The sequence below is a fragment of the Paramisgurnus dabryanus genome, chromosome 13 (assembly GCF_030506205.2).
Source record: "Paramisgurnus dabryanus chromosome 13, PD_genome_1.1, whole genome shotgun sequence".
Lineage (NCBI taxonomy): Eukaryota > Metazoa > Chordata > Actinopteri > Cypriniformes > Cobitidae > Paramisgurnus > Paramisgurnus dabryanus.
The window spans coordinates 6,473,707-6,499,881 of record NC_133349.1 but is presented as its reverse complement, the minus strand read 5'-3'; the positions used below and the strand labels follow the sequence as shown (position 1 = coordinate 6,499,881).

General features: G+C 37.2%; 1 protein-coding gene across 17 annotated transcripts in view; it reads right to left on the bottom strand.

Moving 5' to 3' along the window:
* The window catches only part of rims2a (regulating synaptic membrane exocytosis 2a), a 202,097-nt gene that overhangs the window by 139,137 nt on the left and 36,785 nt on the right, over nt 1-26,175 (bottom strand). For 2 of the 17 annotated variants that reach the window (XM_065298744.2, XM_065298743.2), the window contains exon 1: nt 19,126-19,911. The exons of 13 other annotated variants lie outside the window; for them this stretch is intronic. In XM_065298744.2, the coding sequence (XP_065154816.1) occupies nt 19,126-19,247 (122 nt within the window). In that variant the 5' untranslated portion in view covers nt 19,248-19,911. Of the gene's footprint in view, nt 1-19,125; nt 19,915-26,175 lie in introns of those variants that run through there. 2 more of the 17 variants (XM_065298737.2, XM_065298742.1) reach the window with 2 other exon arrangements.

The following is a 26,175-nucleotide window of genomic DNA, read 5'->3' as shown; positions in this document are numbered from 1 at the left end:
ACGACACTGCCATTTAGTGCAGAAATCAGCTCATTTGCATTTTAAAGGACACACCCAAAATGGCACATTTTTGCTCACACCTACAAAGTGGCAATTTTAACATCCTTTAATAAATTATTTATATGGTACTTTGAGCTAAACCTTCACATACATTCTCTGGAGACACCAAAGATTTATTTTACATTTTTTAAGTCTTGTGAAATCTCCCCTTTAAAATGTATAAAGTAATGTAATGTATTTCTGTGTACTAGTTCATGTAGCTCATCTGTTAAAACATTGCACTGGCAGCACAAAAGATCATGGGTTCGATTCCCAGAGAACATACATGCTGATCAAATGTATAGCTTAAAGCGATGGTGCACTGAAAAATAAAAATTATGTTATTTACTCAAGCTCAAGCTATCACAGACCTGAATTAATTTATTTGTTCTGCTTAACATGAATAAAAATATATTTTAAAAGATGTTAATAACCAAGCAGAGCTGGGGCACCATTGACCTCCATAGTAAGTAAAAATAATACTATGGAAGTCAATGGTGCCCCAGATCTGTTCCGTTATTAACATTTTTTTTAAATATATTTTTATTTGTGTTCAGCACAACAAAGCAATTTATACAGGTCTGACAGCTTGAGGATGAGCAAATGATGACAGGATTTAAATTTTTCTGTGAACTATCTCTTTAAATGCACTGTAGGTCGCTTTGGATAAAAGTCTCTGCCAAATGCATAAATGAAGGTAAAATACAGTGGCGGCTCGTGAATGCTCTTCTGAGGGGTGCAAATTCAAAATATGTGTTTGTTACGTCATATGAACCATGAGCATCATGTGTTTTCTTAGTAAAATAAGTGCCTGCTGCACACTCGACAAAACCGTTTATGATAAAAGAGACGCTCAAGTTCACAAAATACCCTCCTTTAACAGTAAACTCTGATTACGCATGAGATTATGCGAGTATCTGGCAAACGCAAGCGTCTCTTTTATTATAAACCCTTTAGACGCGTCTGCAGCAGGCACTTATTTTGACAAGACACATGATGCACACAGGATCACTCGACATGCAGAACACATATTTTGAAATTACGAACCACACACATGACGGGCTACATACATGTTGTGCCCCTCGAAAAAAAAAGTTATCGGCCGCCACTGGTAAAATATTATGGAGGACCACAAGAGTCATGCAAAATGTAATAAAGAACTTCAATTTTTAATAACTACCTGGACAATAAAAATAGCAATTAATAGATTTGTTTAAAAATTCATTAATTAATCTATAAATAAATAGACTAAGTTACAAAAAAAATCATTATGTAACATTTTATTAGGCAATAAAAAATGAGATTATAAAAATAACATAGAAATGAAATATTAATCCATTAATAAATAATTCAAATTAATATAACAATTTATAAAAACAACATAAAATACTCAATAAGTTCATCATTTTAAATTGCATTTATAAATTCTTAATTAAATAATGGAATTTCAAATTGTATTTCAAAAAGCGATTTAAAAAGAGAAATAAATAACTGGATTTATAAATTGAATTACAAATACAGGTTTAAATTAGGCATTTAAAAGGGCATTTCCGTTTGACTTTTCTGTTTTCATTTCCCCGTTGGTTCTCCTTATTCTTTTTAGGGATGGCGAAAACGAAAAATTTTCTTGACCGGCCACCGAGCCTCATTAGCCGGTTGAAACCGGTTAACCGATAGGCCTATTAGTTTAAAATATGCTATGCTATTTAAAATAACAGCCATTTCTAGGTATGTGACAAAATGACGTAATACGCACGAGCGCTTTGTTCCCACGGCTGTGTTCCCAGCAGGTATTCAGCGCCAGACACGTTGGTGACTTAGGAAATCTGTCATATCTTTGCTTTGTGAATACCTCTAAAGCCCATATACTAGTGACATAAATTACTTCCTCACGTTGATTCTCACGTTCGAATTTCCAAGACAGCTGTCGTAAGAAGAAAGTTATAAGCGAAGCAAAATTTCTCTCGTGTTTGACATTGAAATCCTCTATGAAGGCGAGTATTTTTTTGTTTCAAACCAAATACTTTTTATAGAATATACATTTAACTTGAATTAGGTGAAGTTTGGGATTGATTGTAACATTCGCATGTGCTTTTTTAAGATCCGCAAGTGACGTTGTTGTCAAAAGCAGAATCGCCCATTCAATCATATTGGCTTCCAAAACTTCTCCGTTTTCATCAATTCGTGCAGTATTTTTCAAAGTAATCATACAGAACGAAGGATTAGACTCTCTAGATTACATTATTGGCATAATTTTGTCAAACATATAAATAAATACATGCATGCAACATGCATGCATTTATTGATTTATGAATGATAAATTACATAATCATCAATTAATGTATTAATAATATCTGACAATTTAAATTGCTCGCCAGCATTATTAGTCAATTAAGAAATATTAAAGAAACAATTAAATGTTTCTTTAATATATAAAAATACAGCAATTTTATTTGAGAGGGCTTTGATTTCATATGGAAAGATATGCGTGGATTGATGCTCTGGGTTTCATTAATTAGTGGTTAATCAAAAATAATAACATTTTTATATATCTTTTAAAAAGATGTCATCTTAATCTTGTTGGGCTTTTAATTACCTACAATGTGGTGTTTGAATTATGCAAATAGACCAAGAAATGAGTTATGATATTTTAAAGTGTTTGGTCAAGCGGAAGAGGTCACAGTTTTTCATAGTTTTATTGTTTTAATTGGGTACAAAATGCCCCCTAATTTTCGAGATAAAAAATTCCATAACTTTCTTAATAATTATCCGATTTTAATAATTTAAAAACCATGTTAAAGTTCTTTTATATTATCTATCATATGGTTATAATTATATATGAATTTTCTAGTATTTATATTTTTTTGTCACATACCTACCATTTCGAGCCGCGCCTGCAATTTCGCAACTTGCATCTCTCTGCGCTCTGCCTCCGGCTCACACACACACACAGACCTCACAACACTTTTTAAATCCCCTACAGCGCGAAACATAAGTCCCGCAAACGCGGCGCCGTGCTTAGTTTCGAAATAGTTTAGGTACTAGGTGATCGCGTTGAACTTGAAAATAAAGGCGTTTGTGAAGCTCATTTGAAAATTGCCGCGGCTCATTTAAGAAAATGACAGCTCAGAAGAGACTGCGCTTTAGTTTGGGGTAGTAATAATAAAGACATAGGATGATCATCATCACCTTTTCTGTTACCACTGAAATATAGATGTAATGTATTTCCAAATCTAAACCCATCTTATGCGGAATGTTGCCTAATAGACTGCAACACGATAAAACCAATGGATTAAACGGGCACCTTCAGAATGTGTAAAAGACGCACCGGCCAAAGCAGGTCTCGCACTGTGTTTGTTCTAGAACAAATGCAGCAAAGATATTTAATGCTTGTATGAGGCATATAGGCCTACGCTGAGTTTTATTTATTTATGATGAGGTGCGTTCTAATTAACAATGCAATGCAAGTAAACGCGCCGTGCTGGCGCCTTCATGCACGGACCGGTAATTATATACTCTGCTATATTTGCTTTTTATTTATTAAATACATGCATTTGGTTGATGAAACATTTATTAAAATTAAGATACAATTTATACAAAACGAAATTCACTTTAAAGAAATGCTTTCTACAAAGCAAAACTTAATAAAGTGGTAAAAATCATGGCTGAGGATTTACAGAAACAAAACTTACTCTGCACTTTATACTGTTAGCCTAAAAGACATAAATGTTAATAATTTGGAACACAACCAGGAGAGACTTTAATTTTAATTATTTTATTGCTGTATTTTATTTACTATTCGAATAAAGGAATTTATCAAAAAATAGCCTGTAGCATTTACTTTTCGCAAACCTTGTGAGCATGCGAAACCAAACGCAGTGACCTCGCGCCAAATTTTTTTTATTGGTTTATAAAGTACAAACAGACCAGTTATGAAAAACTGAGTGTGAGGGATTTGTTCACTTCACACAAAATGATCTTGGAAAGAAAGAGATGACTAACTGTAGTAGGGTTTAGTCCACTGTAATAGCCTAATTTACAGATCCCTTTTTTTAACCGACAACCGACAACTTTGACCGGTTAAGGTTGATACGGTCAACCATCGGTCAAACGGTCATCGGTTAACATCCCTAATTCTTTTCGCTATTGGATTTGCTTTTCGTTTTAGCCTCTCTATTTAGCTTTTCCGTGACTCTTTGGGTCCTCATCTGAGATCTATAAATCTGCGCATGACGTACAATCAGAGCCAATCAGCGAGCTTGTTACATCCTCCTGGCCATAGCTAATTTGCATTTCTCATTTGACCATTTGCAAGGACCCAAAGAGTCACGGAAAAGCTACACTGTAAAAAAATTCCGTAGAAATTGCAGCTGAGTTGCCGGTAATTTACCGTAGATTTACATTTATGTTTTTTTCTGGCAACATTTTGTTCAAAGTTAAATGAAAATTAAACATTTACAAGTCTTTATCTTTACAGAGTAAAACTAAAAAACAGCATCAAGCAAAACATTCTGGGAAACAAAATCTGGACCAAAAAACAGAAAAAGGTTGATGATGATTTCTGGTGCCCAGAATGCTTTGCATGAGGCGGTTATTGTATAGTTTTATTCTGTAAAGATAAAGACTTGTTAATATTTGAAATTTATTTAACTTTGAACAAACTCTTGCCAGTAAATAACATAAATGTAAATCTACGGTAAATTACCGGCAACCCAGCTGCAATAACATTGAAATTTCTACGGAATTTTTTTACAGTGTAGGCTAAATTGAAAAGCAAATCCAATAGCAAAAAGAATAAGGAGAATCATTGGGAAAATGAAAACAGAAAAGTTAAACCGAAATGCCCTTTTAAATGCCTAATTTAAACCTGTATTTGTAATTCAATTTATAAATCCAGTTATTTATTTCTCTTTTTAAATCGCTTTTTGAAATACAATTTGAAATTCCATTATTTAATTAAGAATTTATAAATGCAATTTAAAATGATGAACTTATTGAGTATTTTATGTTGTTTTTATAAATTGCTATATTAATTTGAACTATTTATTAATGGATTAATATTTCATTTCTACGTTATTTTTATAATTTCACTTTTTATTGCCTAATAAAATCTTACATAATGATTTTTTTATAACTTTGTCTATTTATTTATAGATTAATTAATGAATTTTTAAACAAATCTATTAATTGCTATTTTTACTGTCCAGGTAGTTATTAAATATTGAAGTTCTTTATTACATTTTGCATGACTCTTGTGGTCCTCCATAAAATATAACCATGGCCCTCAAAAAATGTGTGTGGCAATAGTAAAATGCCATTACCAACCACTAAATGATGTAATAAATGATTTAAAGCCAATGACCGTTCCTTTATTCACATTAGAATTAAATGGATGTTGACAACAATCCTTGTGTTTTTTATTACGGGAAAGAAATGTGCATTGAAATGCTCTTGCTGAAGAGTCAGGTGAAAGAAAACTACCCACAATGCACAGCAATGTAGCTCCATTCAATTTCAAGTTAGCTCCTTCCTGCACCAGTAAGCATTCAGCCCGGGGGATGCCGAGCGAACCAAGACAGCCACTCTGTGATCTATTTTTAACTGCCATCAATTATGAAAAAAGAAGCTCCAGCCATAATTACAGTTACACGTACGGCACACAAACACTTTTCTCTGTGCGAAGCGGCGTTATTATGCAGCACTTTACAGGACGTTTGAAGAAATCAAATCTTTTACAGTACATAGGAGTGCAGTGCACTTACAGTAACCATTTGGCTGCGATATATGCAGTGTCTTGATGTAGGAACTAAAGCACGTGAAAGATCATCTAAAGTGTTTAATGTAGATGTGGAGAGCAGTTAGACTTATTACAGCAGGCAGACAGACCATCCATTCATTCATCTTTTTGTTTGGATATGTACTGTACAGTAGCACAGTGGTTCTCGGGAGGGGTAAATCTGTGCCAAAAATCCTGTAGTGTGAGCCCTGCGAGTGAAGTCAACACATTCAGTGGCCATAAAGTGGCACATTCAGTGGCACATAATTTGTAATGCCTTCAGGCAGCTACTGTATATAAGTCCTTGAATCTACCTGAATGAGGAAAGACCAATGTCTTGATCAAAATCATTGGCTAAAGATCACAACTTTTACTCTTTCATATTAAACACACTGCCATGTCTTGTTCAGATCTACAGTCTTTGGTGGAGCTTAAAACCTCTCTGGCCTCTGTGCTAGCAGGTGAAGAACCAGTATTGTTGACATAAACATCTAAGCTTATGGTTTCACTGAAATTCTCCAGCAGTGTAACCTGAGGTCCCAGCTACATCACTCCGGGCCGGGAATTCATGCAGACTGACTCTTCCCATCTGCTCTATAAACACACACACACAGCATCAGCTCACAAGATGCTACATCTGCTCTGCACTCCCATTCGCTTAGCATCACATCTGACTGATGCCACAAACTGTTGAGTGAGTGCTGAAACTACACGGGACAAAAACAAACCTGCTATAGGGAAAGAGTTAAAAAACATACAGATCATTTGTCGGTCACTGGAGTTAACCATCGTGGTGGCATCGATAACTAAGAATCCACTATGACTCCAGCCATAGTCCCATTAAAGGGGACATATCATGAAAATCTGACTTTTTCCATGTTTAAGTGCTATAATTGGGTCCGCAGTGCTTTTTATTAATTTAGAAAATGTGAAAAAGATCAACCCAGTAACTCTGCAAGCATGTGAAAAATAAGTCATTGAAATTTGGCTGCCCTTGTGATGTCAGAAGGGGATAATACCGCCCCTTAATCTGCACTATCCAACCACGCCACTGCCATTCAGTGCAGAGATCAGCTAATTTGCATTTAAAAGGACACACCCAAAACGGCACATTTTTGCTCACGCCCACAAAGTGGCAATTTTAACATGTTATAATAAATTATCTATATGACATTTTTAACTAGAACTTCACCTACGTACTCTGAGGACTAGGGCTGCAACTAACGATTATTTTAATAATCGATTAATCTGTCGATTATTTGTTCGATTAATCGATGAATCGGATAAAAAACAAAAAACAAGAAAAGCATTCATTTCCAACCCATTATTCAAAACAGAACTAAAATCTTTAGAAATTGCACAAACATGTTGCTCTTTGAACACACCTGAGCTTTTACAATAATAATAAAATAAAATAAAAATGGACTAACACAAAAAAATACACATGTATGCTTTACATCTGCCAAATATATAGACTTTTTTATGATGCATTTCCCATCAAGAAGCCTCTCTTGATGGGATCAAAAAGATAGTATATGAGTACACTCTCAGAAATAAAAGTACAAAAGTTGTCACTGGACAGAACACTTTCAAAAAGGAACACCTTTGTACCCAAAAAGTGCATAGTACTTCAAAAGTACATATTGGCAGTTCAAATATACATATTTGTACCTAAATGGTACATATTAGGACATTTTATATAGGGTACTGCCCCAGTGACAGCTTTTTACCTTATATTTGACTTTGTGTTTTCTCTGATCGGATAGCTATCTCATTTGTTAAAACCATTTACATTTGGCCACATAAATGAGTCTTGTGAAAACGGAAAATGCGTCTTCTACTCCCGCGCAAAATGCAAATACACCATTCATTACTTCGCCTAAAAAAATGTAAGACGATGCTTATGCAACAAAAAGCGGCACTTACTGTATGTTGTACTGTATGTTGGGCCGGCACGCGCGTCTCCTTGCTCGTCATGAGCTGGAGATCTCAGTACAGAACAGCAGGAGAGTGACGGCGCGATGATTTAACATACAGGTCCATGACGGGGAAAAGCGTTCATACAACTCTCTCTCAATGTTTTATTTCTTTGTTTAATATCATTGGAGTTTTTTATTTGTTCTAGAAACTTTTTTTACTCGCTGTCGTCGCTCCATAAAGCATAAGCATGTCGTCTTTGTTTGTTTACCTCTTTGCCGGCTATAACTTCCAGGTGACGCGCTTACGTTTGGGAGGAGTAAAACACTGACATGTGGTTTTCCTCTACCTTTGCTGTTTTTTTTTATCTTTTCTCCGCCGGCCTGTCATTTATCCACCCTGTCTATGAGGCGCCGAACTCTGCAAGCAACAGTGCGCGAGAGAGACCAACGCTCCGTCCGAAACCGCATACTTCCATACTATATAGTAGGCGAAAAGCACTACTTCTCGTACTCTTTGCCTACTATGTAGTATGGAATTAGGCGGTTTGGAACGCAGTGCGAGTGTGTTCGCTCCGCTCCGCGCTTAACTGAAGTTTTTCCTTTTTTTTTATTAAACGTCTCTGCGTCACGCGACACAACGAATCGATTATGAAATTCGTTGCCAACACTTTTAGTAATCGATTTTTATCGATTTAATCGATTCGTTGTTGCGGACACCAAAGATGTATTTTAACATCTTAAAAAAGTCTTGTGAAATGTCTGCTTTAAGTGAAGTCACACCAGTTGGCGGTCATGTTTGCAAGGTATTTCAGTCATGTAAGACTCAAGTCCGTTCTACATAATTTTTTTTTTATTCTATTTTTCTCTCTTAAATCACATTTAAACATATTTCTCATGAATAATTACACCTAAAATCAACAGTACCATAACTTTGTTTTATAAAGCCCCCATGAAACGGACGTTGCAATCAACTTTACTTCCATGTTGTGACATATTTTCCCCAAGGAAAATAGTGGGCGTGGCTTGTCTTTTCCATTGTTCTTTGACTGGATATATAAAAATAGGCGTTTCACTCAGAAATTGAACTGGCAGTAATGGGGTTCGCACACCAGACGCGCAGCGCCGTGCCGTTCTAAAAAAATCGAACACATTTTTTTCTATGAGTATACGCACACCGGCGCCGACAGGTGGCGCATGTCCGCGCCGCCCAGCTATGACTCAGGAAGTTACTCAAATCCCTGTCGCGCCACAGAGCATCACTCACATAGTTTAACATCAAACATCATCATATTTGTTCCAAATCATTAACGATTAACATTGGCTGCTAACGTATATTTAGCATTTTTAAGCAGACGCTATCTGACAAAGCTCGTGCTATTTAATGTGCACTTCCGGTTTACGATACAAACGAGCTGTCCTAGACGCGACGTGGCGCAGCGCTGAGCTGCGCATCTGGTGTGCGACCCCCTTGAAAAATGAAATAACTGCCATGAATCTTTCTATAAAAATATTGATAGAGCTTCGATACAGTATTCCCTAACAAAACAATACTCACATGTATCAATTTTTTTACACCCCTAAAACAACAAAATCCTATAAAAACCGTATTTGAATAAACATCAACCCAGAGGACGGCAGGTTTGATAGGAATGAGCAGAGAGAGAAAAAGGAAAATGGTTTGTGACGTGCATCTTATCTCTGGCTAACCTTATCTACAGATGCTAAAACGTCCTTGAGTTTTTTTCCATTTCCACTGCAAATAGCAGCATGTTTCACCCACTGCCTACTGTAACTGCAGTTTACCTGTGAGAATCACTTTAACGTTACATAACACAGCCAAATTTCTCTTCGAGGCACTCAAACACAACAAGCATAGTTTTTATCCCAAACAAACTCATTTCTTTTAGGCTTTTGGTATCCTGGGAGATAAAATCAAACACCTAAACCTAATGATGGGGTAAACACATTACACAGGCTCGCAGTAATGGAGTCTGGCCACAGAGATGAAAACGACTAACAGAAAACTACGGATATCAACGCTAAACCACGACCTCCTGGCATTCATCAGTTAAGTTTAAAGGCTTTCCGAGACTGATCTCCCGAACCCATCAGAGACACCACGTGTCTGGCAGCCACATGCTGCGCAAACATTCTGCAAAATCTGCAAAATACAGCGATAATGAGCCTTTACTGCCACATGGAGACACATACTTGACATTAAATTCCAAGCCGTGATAGTGACTGTTCTGCAGGGTGATATGTACACTATTTTAAGCAAAACGTTTCACATTTTTTTTGAATTACTCTACGTGCAGATTTTACACTTTTAACTGGCCCTCCTCGCAACAATGCAATTAAATATGTAAATATCAGTGTACTATTTTAATGTTGTTACTGACAAGTTTGGGGACTTTAGGTAAAACTAACCCCACCACTTTAGTCAAAAGGGGGCACTACAAAGCCCTTTAGCTACACCCATGTCGACGGTTTTGCCCACTCCTACCGGCCTACATCTGTGCCAAATTTAATGACATTTTAGGCATGCTCAGAGCCATGCTCAAAGCTGTCGCCCTGTTGCCTTACTTAGCTTAGTAGCGTAGCTTATTGTTTTGGAAATTCTGTTAATATAGCTTTTCTTCTAATGGCCCAACTACAATCTGTTACCATTTTAGTTTTGTAAATGCACTTAATTATGTTGCTTTGATTTCTCTCTGTTTTTTACTTTGATGATATTATTGCAATTTCTTTATGTTATGTAAAAATTCTGCTCAGAAAAGTTTGTTCATCTTTTACCTCTTTCCCTGCCATTGCCGAACTATTTCGTCAATTAAGAGACAACATTTGCATGAAAAAAAACCTGTTTCTGATGAGGTTTTATGTTAATATGTAATGCTGTGATTATCCACTAGATGGCGCACATACTCAATTTATAAAAAATATGAAGCAAAACTTTTTTTACTAATTTTAAACTCTGTATATGTTTTGATAATCGTTCTGAATCAGGGCCGGGTTTCCCAAAAGCATCGTAAGGCTAAGTAGATCTTAAAAACGATCGTACGAATCATTTACGAATTGAATTAGAATTACGGGCCGTTTCCCAAAAGCTTCGTAGCTTAAGTAGCACTTGAAAATCATCGTAGATCTACGAGTGCTCTGGAGTAATCGTTCATTCATAAGTGCATCATAAGACAGCAGCGTTAAAAGGTCGCCTGCAGGACAACCAGCAAATTGCACTCCTGCAATAATGATAATGTAATGTTTTAAATGTAGGCTATATTTATTTTTTTGTGGTTTCTTTGTTTATTTGTTTAAATTACTTTAATATAATATATTTAAAATTCAAACGAGAAAGACAATTTAATTGACTAAACATAAATTAATAAAGAAGGAAAACATATTTGGTACAATTTTGGTAAAAGTTGGTACTAGCAAATTGATAAATGGTTCCTATAATTCATCTAGGCTACAGTAAAAAAAATTGTTTTGAAGGGTATGGCATCTGATAAAAGAAACCAAATAAATATTTACAGTACAATGCAATTATCCCTAATAATAAATATAACATATTACAAATAATAATAATAATCTAAACTATAAGATAAAATGCAGAAGGCATTTTGCAGCGGGACGAGTCCTAACTAAATACGGAAAAGAATATTTCATTATGAACAATTTTAAAACATTTAAAAGGTCATTGAACAATAATAAAAAATATTATAAAAAATATAAGTGCACATCGGCTAAAGATCATTAGCTTCTGCTACAAATTCGAGTCATTCTATTGGTTACATTTCAGCACTTGACAAACGGATAGCGACTCGTAGGTAGCACTTAAAATCCAGCTGCGAGCAATCGTTTCACGTGCATCTTTAGGAAACGCACGTAAATGAACAACGGATGTTCGTTAAGTACAGTAGGGATGCACCGATTCCACTTTTTTGGAATACGAGTACGAGTACGAGTACTTGCATTTCAGTACTTGCCGATACCGATACTGAGTACTTAATAAAAAACATGATTTAAATTTACAGGTAACAGCTTTAGTTATATAATTTAACAAAAAACAAGGGACTAGTTTTCCAGTTTGTTGTAAACTCGGCCTCTTTGGACAACACAAGAGGCATTAACCCCTTACACGCCGCTCAAACATAGACATTTCTCAGACCGTGGTATCGATCCCTGGTATCGGGGGACTTTAAATGAGTACGAGTACTTTAGAAAATGTGGTATCGAGGCCGATACCCGATACCAGTATCGGTATCGGTGCATCCCTATCATTAAGTAGCTCGTAGAAAGCGCTCTTAAGTGCTAAGTTTAATCGTTATCGGAAACCCAGCCCTGGTCTCCAACAAAATTCCTTCACAAAAATGCAATTATTAAAAAAAAAAAGAAATATATATATATATATATATATATATATATATATATATATATATATATATATATATATATATATATATATATATTTGAAGAAAAATAACCAATTTTCTCTAATTAAGAGTTTATAATTAGAGAAAAAAATGTAGATAGGATGAAACGTTTTTTCCATTTTGTTTTTTTGATATACGTGTATGCTTGTATATTTTTAGAAGAAAATTTTAAGGGCGTTCAGGGCCATTTCCATTTAAGACAGAAAGTCATGTCTAGTTTAATAAGACACCTGTTATTTACCTGTTATTAACTGACCAAATGTTTATAGTCAAAGAAAAAGTATATAAATTTGACTTCACATACACTATATTGCCAAAAGTTTTGGGACACCCCTCCAAATCATTGAATTCAGGTTAATGCCAGTTAATGCTTCACCATACAGTACAAAGACATTTTGGACAATTTCATGATCCCAACTTTGTGGGAACAGTTTGGGGATGGCCCCTTCCTGTTCCAACAGTGACAACAAAACAAGGTCCATAAAGACATGGATGAGCGAATTTGGTGTGGAGGAACTTGACTGGCCTGCACAGATTCCTGACCTCAACCCAATAAAACATCGTCCAACAGTGTCTGACCTTAAAAATGTGTTTTTAGAAGAATGGTCAAAAATTCCCATAAACACACTCCTAAACCTTGTAGAAAGTCTTCCAAGAAGAGCTGAAGCTGTTATAGACCTTTCTCACAGTAACCGGAAATACGCAATCGTTGTGTAAGCCGAGTTCCTGTCAAGCGTCAACACACTAGAAAAACATAAACCCGAGCAAGTTTAAAATGGATCAAAGAGTCTACAAAACTTCGTTAACGGATTTGCCAAATATTACATTTGCTGATGTGACACGACTAATGGAGGAAAACTTTTTCCATGAAGAATTTGTCCATAAATTTCTAGGTAAGTAGAGAGCGAGTCTAACTGTTACTGAACTGTTAACTTAAACGACACATTATAAGTCTCGCCGGATAGCCTGAATCCACTTCTGTATACCTTCACCATCAACAGGGAATTGATGGAACAGATACGGCTTTTTACATTGCCTTGACTGCGGAGGAAGTAGATTTCCGCGACGATTGCGTATTTCCGGTCATAAATACGGAAGTTGTGAGAAAGGTCTATAGCTGCAAATGGTGGGCCAACTCCATATTAAACCCAATGGATTAAGAATGGGGCAGGTTATAAAGGCAGGTGTCCCAAAACTATTGGCAATATAGTGTAGCTGAAAATGCACCTAAAACTTCATAGCACATAAAATGTAAACTTTACTAATACACATATTTGACAAATCAGTGTTGAATGCATTAACCCTGATAGCTATTTATTTAATAAACAAATCATCAAGAAGCAACCCCAGTAAAATACATCTGAATGCTGTTAAAAACACACACTCATGCGGGTCACAGCTGGCCCGAAGGCCCTCGGTCCTATGAAGGGTCAACCTGAGATTCAAAAGAATAAGGTTTTAATGTGAGGAAGAGCTTTTTGCCATTAGAGCTGCCTCTCACAAACAAACTCTCATCATCCTTTCAGTGAATCAGTTGCGCTTACTGAGCATGAAAGAGAGCAGATGTCTCTGCAAACCACTTGCTCTGTACAGAAAAATACCAACACTGCTTTCTGTCTCACTACCTCTCTGTATGTGTCTCACTCACACTGGATGTATGTCGAGGCCAGACTAAAGCCACCTTTCCAATGTCCCAACAAACGACGGCTGATAAACCGGAAGTCATTAATTCCATATGGAGAGTAAGGTGCTGACCATCTGGGGATGCGTAATTTTCATTTTGAACATTGGATCCGTTAACACATTTTAACTTGTGCGACTATACTGCATGCAATACGCCGACCGGAAGTTGTGTATTTCAGTGTATTCAGATCAAAAACTGTGTGTGAGGTGAAAATTATTCATCCTTTTTTGTTTAACCTTATTAGTAACACTTGAATCCTTTAAAAATGATCTGTTCCTGATGCGTAATAAATTATTAATTTAATATTTACACGTTATTATTTTTTATCTTGTCTCCAAAAATATTGGCGGTCTTTGTCATATATTCATAGTTGTTTCTCAATCAAAATCAGTTAATTTCTAAATCAATATATTGTTTTATGTGAATGAGTAAGCAGGATGATTTTCACATCATTTTAAAGAAAAAACTCTAGACTACTGATTTACTGTTTAGAAAAGTCTTGTTAAAACATGTTTAGTATGGGTTTTGTGGACTTATATCAGTGACTTAAAATTTTTGCTTTTTTAAAAACCATGCATAAACCTTTTTCTCTCAAAAATACAAACATCTACATACATGTAGCTCATATAATATTTTAGCCCAGTTTGTGCTGAACACAGTGGTATGAAACACTTGCCATTATTATGTTTTAAAGCAACTGAAAAAAGACCAAATGTAAGAGCATGTCAGAACCTCTGACAGTGTCCCAAAATGGTCGGACCCCAGAGGGTTAAAGGGATAGTTCACCCAAAAATGAAAATTCTGTCATCATTTACTCACTCTCATGTTGTTACAAACCTGTATGAATTTCATAGTTCAGATAAACACAAAGAAAGATATTTTTAGGAGTGTTTGTAACCAAACCATTCCTGGACCCCATTTACTTCTATAGTATTATTTTGTCGTACTATGGAAGTGAATGGGGTCCACAAACAGTTTGGTTACAAACATTTCTCAAAATATATTTCTTCGTGTTCATAAGAACAAATAAATTTATACAGGTTTGTAACAACATGAGAGTGAGTAAATGATAACAGATTTTTCATTTTTGGGTGAACTATCCCTTTAATGTTTCATTCCTTTGTATTAATTTATTTATTTCACTATAGTTAATATTTATTAATTGAAGGCTCTTGAGCTGCAATGAGTTATCTCCCATGTTGGCACGGATTTACGATTAAACTGAAGTTGCATGACGACTGCCACTAGGGGGCGAACTCTGACAGTTGTGTCCAAATGTCGTGTGCAGTAGAAAGGTGGCTTATGATATAACATCAGCACAGCAGTCTCACGCTTATACACACCTTAAACACCAACAAAAATTGTGAAACAACTAAAATATTTTTTGAAATTGTTTTAGAAATGTAAATATTATTTTGCTTTTTTTCTCAAAAAATGGCGTCATTACATCACCGGGCCAAAGCGCTCAATGCAGCATCTACAGTTTGTATGTCTACGTTCCCAATCCAGCACTGCTGTTCCTCCGACTTTTACTAAATGTTCTGCGTTGTTATCAGCCTTTTCTCATTTCAAGTCCTAAAATTTCACCTGCACATCCTGTCCTATCCAGATCCACATTTCAATCATACACTTGCGTAAATTGCCAAGTAATCTCAGACAGTGTCGCACAATAATCCTGCTTTTCTTTCTCTGTGTCTCTGTACGGGGGACATCCCTCTTTCGCTCTCCCCCGCAGGTCTTCCTGTCTAATGCATCACCAAAAGCATTGATCAAACAATGTTGTCATGGCGACACAGCCTCACGGAGGACTGGGGTAGTGGGAAGGGATATTCCATCTAATAGAAACTTAAATTAGGATTTATCTTTCCCTAGCATCTCTCACGATTTCTGTAGCGTCTAAAAAATGTAAAGGCAAACGGATACAGGTCTAAGCACATAAGAAAATACTGATAAATATTAAATATTATTATACAAATTAGAAAAAAGTTTCCTCGGGTGACTAAATTACAACCTATCCTCCGACCCAAAGGATTGTTTTGGTTGTTTGTCCATTCCTCCAAATACGACCAACAAATGCGTTCACTAAATTAGCGCCTCTACTGTGTGTTTTTTTAACCATAAACCACGCAAACAGATTGTATTATACTAAATACACAAAACAACATTGTTTTTTTGGAAACAAAATAGGTGCACTTTAAAACGTAACCACATGTTAAGCTGCTGGCCACTATGGTGCTTGCACAAACAGACTATTATAAGTCCTAGTACCACCTTAAAGTTTTTCCATAAAGATCACATCAGATCAGTCTGAACTTCTGAAGTCTCTAAAATGCAGCCAGTGCAACTCAGCAAACAAGAAGTTGGCACCCACACCTTGCCTCCTCCAATCGAGCCCAGTACAGACTTTAAAAGACCTGCGAAAATGAGCAAAAGCAAAGACAAAGTAACGCTTACACACCGAGCCCGTGGTGCGAGCGAAACCTAGCGTGCTGATTTGCTGAGTGTGTATTTGTGCTGGCAGGAGGATGAGTCTGCTGTACATCCCTGGAGTGAGAAGATGGGTTGCTTCCAGTTTAAACTGCATAAAACACACTATTCAGTTCAAAGGACGTACCCTTCAGTAGAAACAGTGAGGTACAGCAGCACAATTGGCCGTCAATGCTCCTTTACAAGCAACTGAATGATGTAATCTCCTTAACCATAACACAAACTAGCAATGCGCATCGCCGCCTGTGTTTACAAGCCTTATGGTACATTCACACGGAGCGTAAGCGTTAACGCTTAACGGAAGGCTTGTCTGAAGCGTGGCCAACAGCCAATCACAGTGGCCGCTACAAATGCTTCGGTCTTCCATAAATGTAATTGGCTGGCTCTGCTTAGGTTATTTGCATAAGGCGATCTGATTGGCTGACGCACGCGTTGTCGCTTGAAAAGTTCAGAAATGTTCAACTTCTGCTGCGAGCAACGGCACTGACGTGGCGCCGATGGATCCACAATTCAGTTCGGCAACCCATGACGTCACCCATTACAAGTAAATGGGAAGCGTTAACGCTTACGCCCCATGTGAATGCATCGTTAAAAGAATGTAAGATGATCATTCAATCTCGCGTGTCTGCATGTTTCATCACGACACATATGACGATTACTCACAAGACTCGCAAGAACTAATGATTGTCTTACATACATGGAGCCTACCTGCCGCCATTTTAGATCATACACAACTTAATGTGTAGTTTACATTTATCTGTCTCTAAATAAGCTCAAAATACATAACGTGAGTCAGCTGACATTGGCTTAACTTTGAACTCTCTTCTATACGTTACGTTATTACTACGCTTGCTGATACGGCGTAATCTTAGCCGCTTTAGGGGCCGTTCACATATAGCGTCTTTTGCAACCTCAAGTTCGTTATTTGAAATGTAGGAGCACGGTATGCACACTAATAATGGAAGCAGCGCGGTCGCAAAGTGCACGCGGTGCGATGCACTTTTTTTTCCAGGCATACCTCATTAAATTCAAAACATCGCAACTTTTCAGAATGCCGCAAGCACCGCAGGTCATTTGCCAAGAACCAACCAATCAGCTTCCTCACCTGTTACTTTGAAACCTGGAGGAGCAGTTCATAATTGTGGTCCAACGACAGACGCCTCAGGAGCACAACTGCCTGAGCGCTTTGAAAATGATAGGGATCCACCGATACCACTTTTTTGGAATACGAGTATGAGTACGAGTACTTGCATTTCAGTACTTGCCGATACCGATACAGAGTACTTAATAAAAAACATGATTTAAATTTACAGGTAACAGATTTAGTCATATAATTTAACAAAAAAACAAGGGACTAGTTTTCCAGTTTGTTGTAAACTCTGCCTCTTTGGACAACACAAGAGGCATTAACCCCTTACACACTGCTCAAACATAGACATTTCTCGGACCGTGTTATCGATCCCTGGTACCGGGGGACTTTTAACGAGTATGAGTACTTTAAAAAAATGTGGTATCGAGGCCGATACCCGATACCAGTATCAGTGCATCCCTAGAAAAGGAGGAGAAAGTGGTGCATCTAGCATCGTGAACAACCCCTTACTCTGCTTTTTATGTTATTTTCTGTGCTTTTTTTAAGTAAAGCTGCTTTGAAACAATTAAACAATTGTTAAAAGCGCGATATAAATAAAATTGAATTGAATAGTTTGATTAAAAAACCACTAGAGTGCCTTGGAATGTGTATACTTGTTCAATGGTCAGTTTATTTATAAGCACATATTAATACAACAAATGTTGACCGCTAGTGATGTACGGGTCAGGGTTATTTCCAACATATTTACAAAGCTCTGCAAACTGGCAAAAACATACGCTTATGAATCATCATAGAAACCAGTATGGTCATATTAATAACAAGATAGGATAATCATAAAAAATTTTAACATTTACAAAGCAGCGTTTCTCTTATCTATTCAAAAATTCACTAATTTTCTCCCGCACCTCGTCTTTTATCTTCACTTTTATTTCTCCATTTGTTTTGTTGTTGTGGCTGGAAGTGCGAACTGCTTGGCGCTTCGTGATGTGAGGTCAAAGGTTTGGGGACATCAAGTTATGTTGCGCAAGTTGCTACGAAGGCCAACATGTTTTAACCTTTTCAAAGAAAATCTGAAAAATCTGAAAAATCTGATGTGAGGCTAAAGCAGATTGATGCTTTGGTGGAAGTAAGAGACTGTAAGTTTTGGATGCTTGTGTCTTTTTATTACAAATAAATATCCAAAGTTTGGCAGTGTTTTGGAGTACAATGGTTATAGATATTGTATCCTTAATCTACTGTAACATATTCATACTGAAAGCAAAACAGTCACAATGTTAATTTCATGGGGTTTTAACAGAGAAAGACTTTGCAATTTCTATCTATTTCTTGTTGTTAAAACATACTTGTTTACAAACTCTTAAAAACTGATTTCTGTTATATTTGCATACTGAATCGTGATTGGTCGCTTTTTATTAAAATATCTGTCTACTGAATTGTGATTGGTTGTGCTTTCCTGACGTCTACATACTGCAAAGAAGGTGTCGCGTTATGTGATGCTCCATCGCACAGAGGCCGCGTGCGGTGTGTCATGACAACGGATGCGGCATTCGATTCACACAGAACACCAAAGTCACAACAGCTGACCGTGATACAGATGTTACACTCTTTAACTTGACACCATAACATTATCCCTTTGCCGTCTCGCAAGTCGTAAGAAAAGCAAATCGAGTGACTTCCGATGGGTTATACACAGTACTCACCCGATAGAGCCGAGCGCCTGTTCCAGCAACTCGGTCTGCAGAATGTTCTGCGGCGACGTGAAAGCCCCATTAAAATGCGATAAAACCGAGCTACAGAACTGACGCAATGTCTCAAACTGCATCTTCCCTCTCCGTTATCCTGCGTATATCCCTGCTTTCCTTCACGAGAAACTCCACCGGCGCGCCTCGCTCCGGACGCGCGGCATTTCCAGCGCAACATAAACACGAGTCAACTTCCCGATGTCTTCTGATACGGATGAAAAGGGCGCGCGGATGACGAGAGCGGACCGACACCGGCTCTCAGGATCATTATGATCCGGACTTACGAGAAAAAGCGAAGGCGCCACGCTTCCGATGCAGCCAGCCGCGTCTTAAAACGTGCCGATACGCATCTATACTCGATTAACATCCGCGCGCATCGCCTCCGGATGCTGAAGGGTCCAAAAGCGTACAGTAGGAGATGCTGCTGTCAGGGATTTCTCTCCGATCTAACAGCTATCAGGAATAACAGGGCAGCAATACACATCTAACAGCGCGTGGGATTGGAGGGAGGGGGGAGTTCAGTGGAGTGATGCGCACTATTGTGCGTGGATATTTGATGACCTGGAGGAATAAGAGATTTGTGGGAAACACGCTCTGCCCCGAGGACGCGATAGAAAGCTTTTTAAAACGCTGCATGGATGAAGTCTTGAAAGACAGAAGAACTTGCTTAGAAAGGACAGCTATTATAAGAAACATGTGATGCAATCTAAAAAAAAGGAACTGTGTGTCTTTGTTATTACCAGCAGTTTAAACTGACAGTGTAGCCTACTTTACTGTATATATTAAACTGTGTATGTTGTGTACTGTATGTTAAGTTGTGTGTTGTGTTATACTATTATAAACTGTGGGTTGTTTCATCAATTTGCAGTAAGAAATTATATTACTGAGACAATGCGTGTTAATCAATACATGCAAATACAGGACATATACAAATGATACATTAATACATAATAATATAAACTATATGTCCTCGATTTGCATTTAAATACCTTTAAAAAATGTTTACCGTCTAATGATGCATAAAATGTATGGTACATGTAATACAAAAACAGAGCTCAAATAGGCTGGTATGTTTGATTTATACTATTTAATGTCTTTAAATTACAAAAGTTAAAGAGCACTCTCAAAATGGTCTTAATTTAGTTTAGTGTTTTTTTTTTTTTTAGATTATGTGTGTCTATTATGTAAAGCACTTTGGGCAACGTCTGTTGTTTTACTAATAAATGAACCTGACAAAAAGTCCAAAGCTGTCACTGGGGAAGTAGTACCATTTAAAAATGTCCTTAAATGTTATATTTATATATGGGTGATTCTCACGAAATCCAGACTTAGAAGGTGTCCAGCATACATTTTTTTAAAAAGCCCTTGAAACCAATTTTTTTTCACATAATAAGATTAAGGTCTGAACTTACTATAACAATTATTTTTAGAGGATTTAAACAATATTTCCTATAGAATTATTTACATTTTTTAGATTATTATCATTATCAAAAATTATCATTACCGCAACATGATATTACATTAAATATATGCATTTACAAACTCATGTTTCAGTAATGAGAACTAAAAAGTTGTCTACAACGACAAACAAAATTTCAACTTTTATCTGGAGAGAAAAATAAGAACTGCTTACCTGGTAGCCATCTTAAGTGTCACAGTCAATTATGTCCCTTCCAACAATTATTTTTAAATGTTAGCTCCTTGAGGGCTTAAATAATGATTGAAAATTGTTGCGAGGATGAGAAAAGTCCTTATTATTGTCTCTACATTTACCGATGATCACCAAATACCACGTTTCTTTACTCTAAATGTTTATAGTATAACATGCACTGAACCGTTTTATTTTTTAGATTTTTTAATTATAAATATTTCCATGTCAAAGAACCCAAATCCAGTCATGGACACGTTGCGGTAATGAATTTTTTCTCCTTAAATGTGGAAATAACAACAAAATTGATATTTATATATACATAATTGTTATACACAATTCACACAAATATATGATGTAAACAAAAACTTTTCTAAACAAAAACTTTTATTCTGCTATAGATTAATCACGATTAATCAAAAGCCATCCACACTTAATATGAACTCTTTAGGTGCGAGTGTGTACTTTTTGAAAGGGTAGCTAAAAAATGGCTAGATGGACGGGGATAAATAGACACATCTAGGGCCCTATTTTAACGATCTAAGCGCATTGTCTAAAGCGCACAGCGCAACGTCTAAATGGGCGTGTCCGAATGCACATTTGCTAATTTAACGACGGGAAAAATGGTTTGTGCGCCGAGCGCATGGTCGAAAAGGGTAGGTCCTATTATAGTGGGAGTATTTTGGGCGTAACGTGCAGTAAACCAATGAGAGACTCAGCTCTCATCCCCTTTAAAAGCAAGTTGCGCTGGCGCTATGTCTAATCCCTATTTAGATGACGGACTTTGTAAACTGAAAAACTAAGCGGAGGAAGAAGATCCCCAGTTTAAGATTAATGTTAAATAATTGTGTTGTTTTTCACTTGTATTGAAATTGTTTTTATTAAAACCTTTAAAACCCGTTTTCTTTTAGTCATGGAAGTAAAAAGCAGGCAATTGCTTTAAATGTATGACTATCCAATATCATCAAAAAATAATTTACAAGTAGGCTATGTAAGATAAGGTTTGTACTCTAAAAATACTTTATTTGTAACAAACAGGAGATAAAGAATTTACAAACGGCTCTCCCTCCCCTCACGTTTCAGCACTCTGGACAGCATTTTTTTAGCAAAGAGTTTTTTTAAGCATTACTTAAAAATGTTTCTCATCTTACCATATCCGCAGGTACAGAGTCATCCATAAATCCGTGAGGAGCATTAAAAAAAAACATTTAAAAACAGATGCATTTGTTTAAAGCAAAACATTTATTTACTTACCAGGCTGCAGGTGAAGCAGGTCTTTGTGCCTTCTAACGTCTCATAATTAGTCCTCATTTATGTCCAAGAGACTCAATAATAATCTTTTACATTCAATCCTTTAATCTTTCACAATTAAAAGCGTTTTTGTGCTGCTGCGCATTCATGTAATTTGTGATAAGCAAACCCGCGTTGTCCCCCGTTTATAGGCGCATTTTACTAATGCGCTCTTTAAATAACATAAAACACATTGCGCCATTGACTTTAGACTTTAGACCAGGTTTTTGTTGGTCAATGGCGTAGTCTATTTTAGTTTCCTCAAAATAGCAACGCGCCAACAATGCGCCTGAACACACCTCATTTTCAGACCAGAACGCCCATGGGCGCAAAAGGGGGCGCAAATGCATTTGCTATTTAAACAACGCGGCGCTAAACGTGAAAATTACAATTGCGCAGGGTGGAAACTAGCAAATGACACTTGCGTCGCGCATTGCGCTGCATTGCGCCGGGTGTAAGATAGAGCCCCTAGTGTTACAAAGCATGAAACCCTAAAATGCTGTGTTTAGAAAGCAGCATTTAAAAACATTTAAATGGCTAGAGATCAAGCAGGTGTGAGATCAAAATGCTGACAGTGAATTCCTGCAGGTGCACCCATTTTTTTATCTTATAACCATCTCCACACAAAACTTCCATATTAGGTCTTTAAACAGACCATACATAACCCAAGAGCATTAAAATGGGTGACGCCACGTTAACTAGTGAAATAACAAAAACAAAACAATATGCCTCGGCCTGTTTATACTGCAGTATTATGTGGCGATAACAAGATCAGCGCCCAACTCAACATATCACTTATGCGTTTTGTCAAACTAATTTCACTGCAAAAACAATCCAAGTTGTCTGCTGAGCATCCAAGGTGTCACAATGCATCAAACTCCAATAAAACAACACTAATGGATTTTATAGATGATGAGCGAGGAGATGAAACCCGGAGAAACATTACGGCTGTAATTAACTTCAAATCCCAGTGTAATTATTATTGTTTCATCCGGCAGTTTCACCCACAATCGCTCCGCGTCTGAGCTCGCGCTGCGACGGCACCTCGGAGACCAAGACAAATTAGGCTCTTCTCGCATTATTTCAGGATATAAATAGTCTGTCAGCAGTTTTTCAGCAGAGTAGAATCGGAGTTAATTTAAACATTCTTCAAGATTAATGGAAGTGCTTTTCAGTGATATCCCGAGCTTTATTCCTGGGCATCAAACTGCTTAACACATTCTTCCGGTGAATGGTCCGGCCGCTCTTATCCACTGTGGCAGCGGTTAACCTGAAAACACCCCTGTCATCCCTATAACCTACAGCTTTAAAGGGACAGTGTCTCCATAAAGTCCAATTCATTATTCACTGAATATCCTGAAAAACATGTACATGTAGCATGATACTGTGTGCCGTCACAAGGCATAGTGACAAATCATGAGATAATTGCACGCTTGCAATGTGCATTTCTGTTACTGTAAGTCAAGCCCAATATACAACTATAACACTCGCTGTTATGCAACACTGAACAAATCAGACACTGCCATATGGCAGGCATATTTTAACATCCGACCTTTTGGGAGTAACGCATCAAGCCAGACAGACAGTGCAAATGAGCGCTTATGGGTTTTGTGACAGAACACAATCTAATCAAATAGAACAATGTTGAATTTTCAATTTTTAGCAGGGTGCTTTTGTTTGGTTTTTAGGGTCATGATGAGAGATTTCATGACATCCTCCAAGGCAAAAGACGAGTTATAACAAACACATTACACTAAGGGGTTAAATTGGGGCGGAACGGATGTTGGAAACAAAACAAAAATATAGGCCTAACGTGATTTAACCCAAATTTTGTTCTTGTAGTCTGAACCAGTGCCAAGGCTACATAAAGACCAGGGTGGTCCAGACAGTCAGATTTTTTTTGTGGAAAAACAGAAAAAATCACACAGATAATAATCGCTTTAAATAATAATGGCTAAGATACGCATCATTAAAAAATAAATTTATATAGAAATTTAAGTGTTTCTCAGCCTTGCAAATGTTAACATTCAAGCCATTTTTAACCATTTGAGCGCAAGATGATGCTAAAATTAGCTGTTTTCTGTGCGCACAGACACACACACCCAAATGGACATGCAGTTAAAAGTGCATGCACGGTGAGGTGCGTTTAAAAAAGACACAAAATCTTTCTTTCATATGACAGGAGATTTATACACAAAATAATCCACAGTCTTTCTTGGCAAGTATTCTCACAAAAACGGAGAGTTATTATGTCTTAAGGGGGTAGCACACCGGACGAGAAGCGCAGGGCCGCGTCGTGTCTAGGACAACTCGGAGGTATCGTACACTGGAAGTGCACATTAAATAGCGCAAGCTTAGTCAGATAGCGTCTTCTTAAAAATGCAAAATATACGTTAGCAGCCAGTGTTAATCATTAACTCTTTCGCCGCCATTGACGAGATATCTCGTCAATCAAGAGAAAACGCTTCCCTGCCAATGACGAGATTTTCCGTCTTTCCGCAATACCGCTATTATCCACCAGGTTCCGCAACTTTTTAAACCCGGTAGTATTGCCCTATGGCAAGCGGCTGCATATCCGTGTCTGATTTAAAGATCGCTCTGAATGGGATCTCTATGAAAAGTCCGTCACAAAAATGGAATTATCTCTGCTTTTTGCTCAAAATGTGGTGTTTTTGCAGAAACCTACCCATATTTAAAAGCTGATTAGAAAAGAACCACTAAAGGTAGGATGAATTTTTTTTTTTATGTTTGAAAGCAGCGGGTCTGTTCTTTCATTTGGTATATTTGATGTTTATATATTTAAAGAAGAACATTTTCTGGAAGGCATTAAACTTTGGTGAAAATCATGAAAAACGTTGGCGCTGGCTGGCAACTTTTTTTAAAAACGCTGGTGGTGAAAGAGTTAATGATTTAGGACAAATATGATGTCATTAATTTTAAGCTATGTGAGTGGCGCTCTGTGGTGCAACAGGGATTTGAGCAACTTCCTGAGTCTTAGCTGGGCCCTGCGGACAGGCGCCACCTGTTGGAAGAAACCATTACTGTCTACAGCCGCGAGAGTTTGCTCTAAGTGGTGTTATTTTTCATTTGATTCTATTCCTGTAGCTAATTTTTTTCTATTTTCATATGCTTGTAATTTCTTGATCTGTTCTTAATTTATTTTCACCCATCCCTTTTTTTTTTTTGCTGATATGAAAATGATTTGATCCTTGACTCAAAACCCATAATCGAATCCGTTAACTATATTTGAAGATTATGTAATTGAGAGTAGGCGACAGCGAGGTACGTTTGTGTGTCGAAATAAACCAAACTTTCATAATAAACACAATAATCTTATGTACAAGATACAGTGTAGTGGTCTGAGCCTTTACCCCGATATTAGTCTGTTATCAGCCCTCCTCCCCTGTTTTATTTTAAGATGTCAAATTCCAATTTAACCCCTGATTGCACTATACCAACTCTCAACCTCCAAATCTCTACATAATCCCGTTCAGGTGTTTGTCATACAGTATGTGCTCATGTCAATGCACACACACAGTAACGGCAGGTGAGCTCAGTCTCGTTCCGGTAGCACATATGGCCCCAAATTCCCCTGCTGCTCAGGTATTCAAGAACGGAAAATCAAAATGAATGCACTCAAGACGTCACAGATTCATGGGAGCGGACATCTGTTTCCTACAGGGACATCTCTCCAGGACTGACCTCTGACCCATTGAAGCAGATATTTTACAGAAAGAGGGACATTGATGCCAAAACAGAGTTACGGCCACCTTGTGGTAAAAGATGAAATCACACCGGCCCATTGTGAATTATCATATCCCTGCAGATTAGTGGCATAATGTTTGCTAAATCTGTTATGACTGACTGCATTTGTTCAAGAGCATGATTTACTGATTGTTATTTACCTGTCCAGACCGCTCTGCTCCACATTAGCAATGCTAAATGACCGAAGCAGATGGAGCTTTAAACCAATGCATAGTGATACAGCTGTTGTTGTGTCAACTTCAATATCTAATATTCAAGTCTATAGAAGAGACACGTAGATGCTTACTGGAAATTTAAAGCTTTGA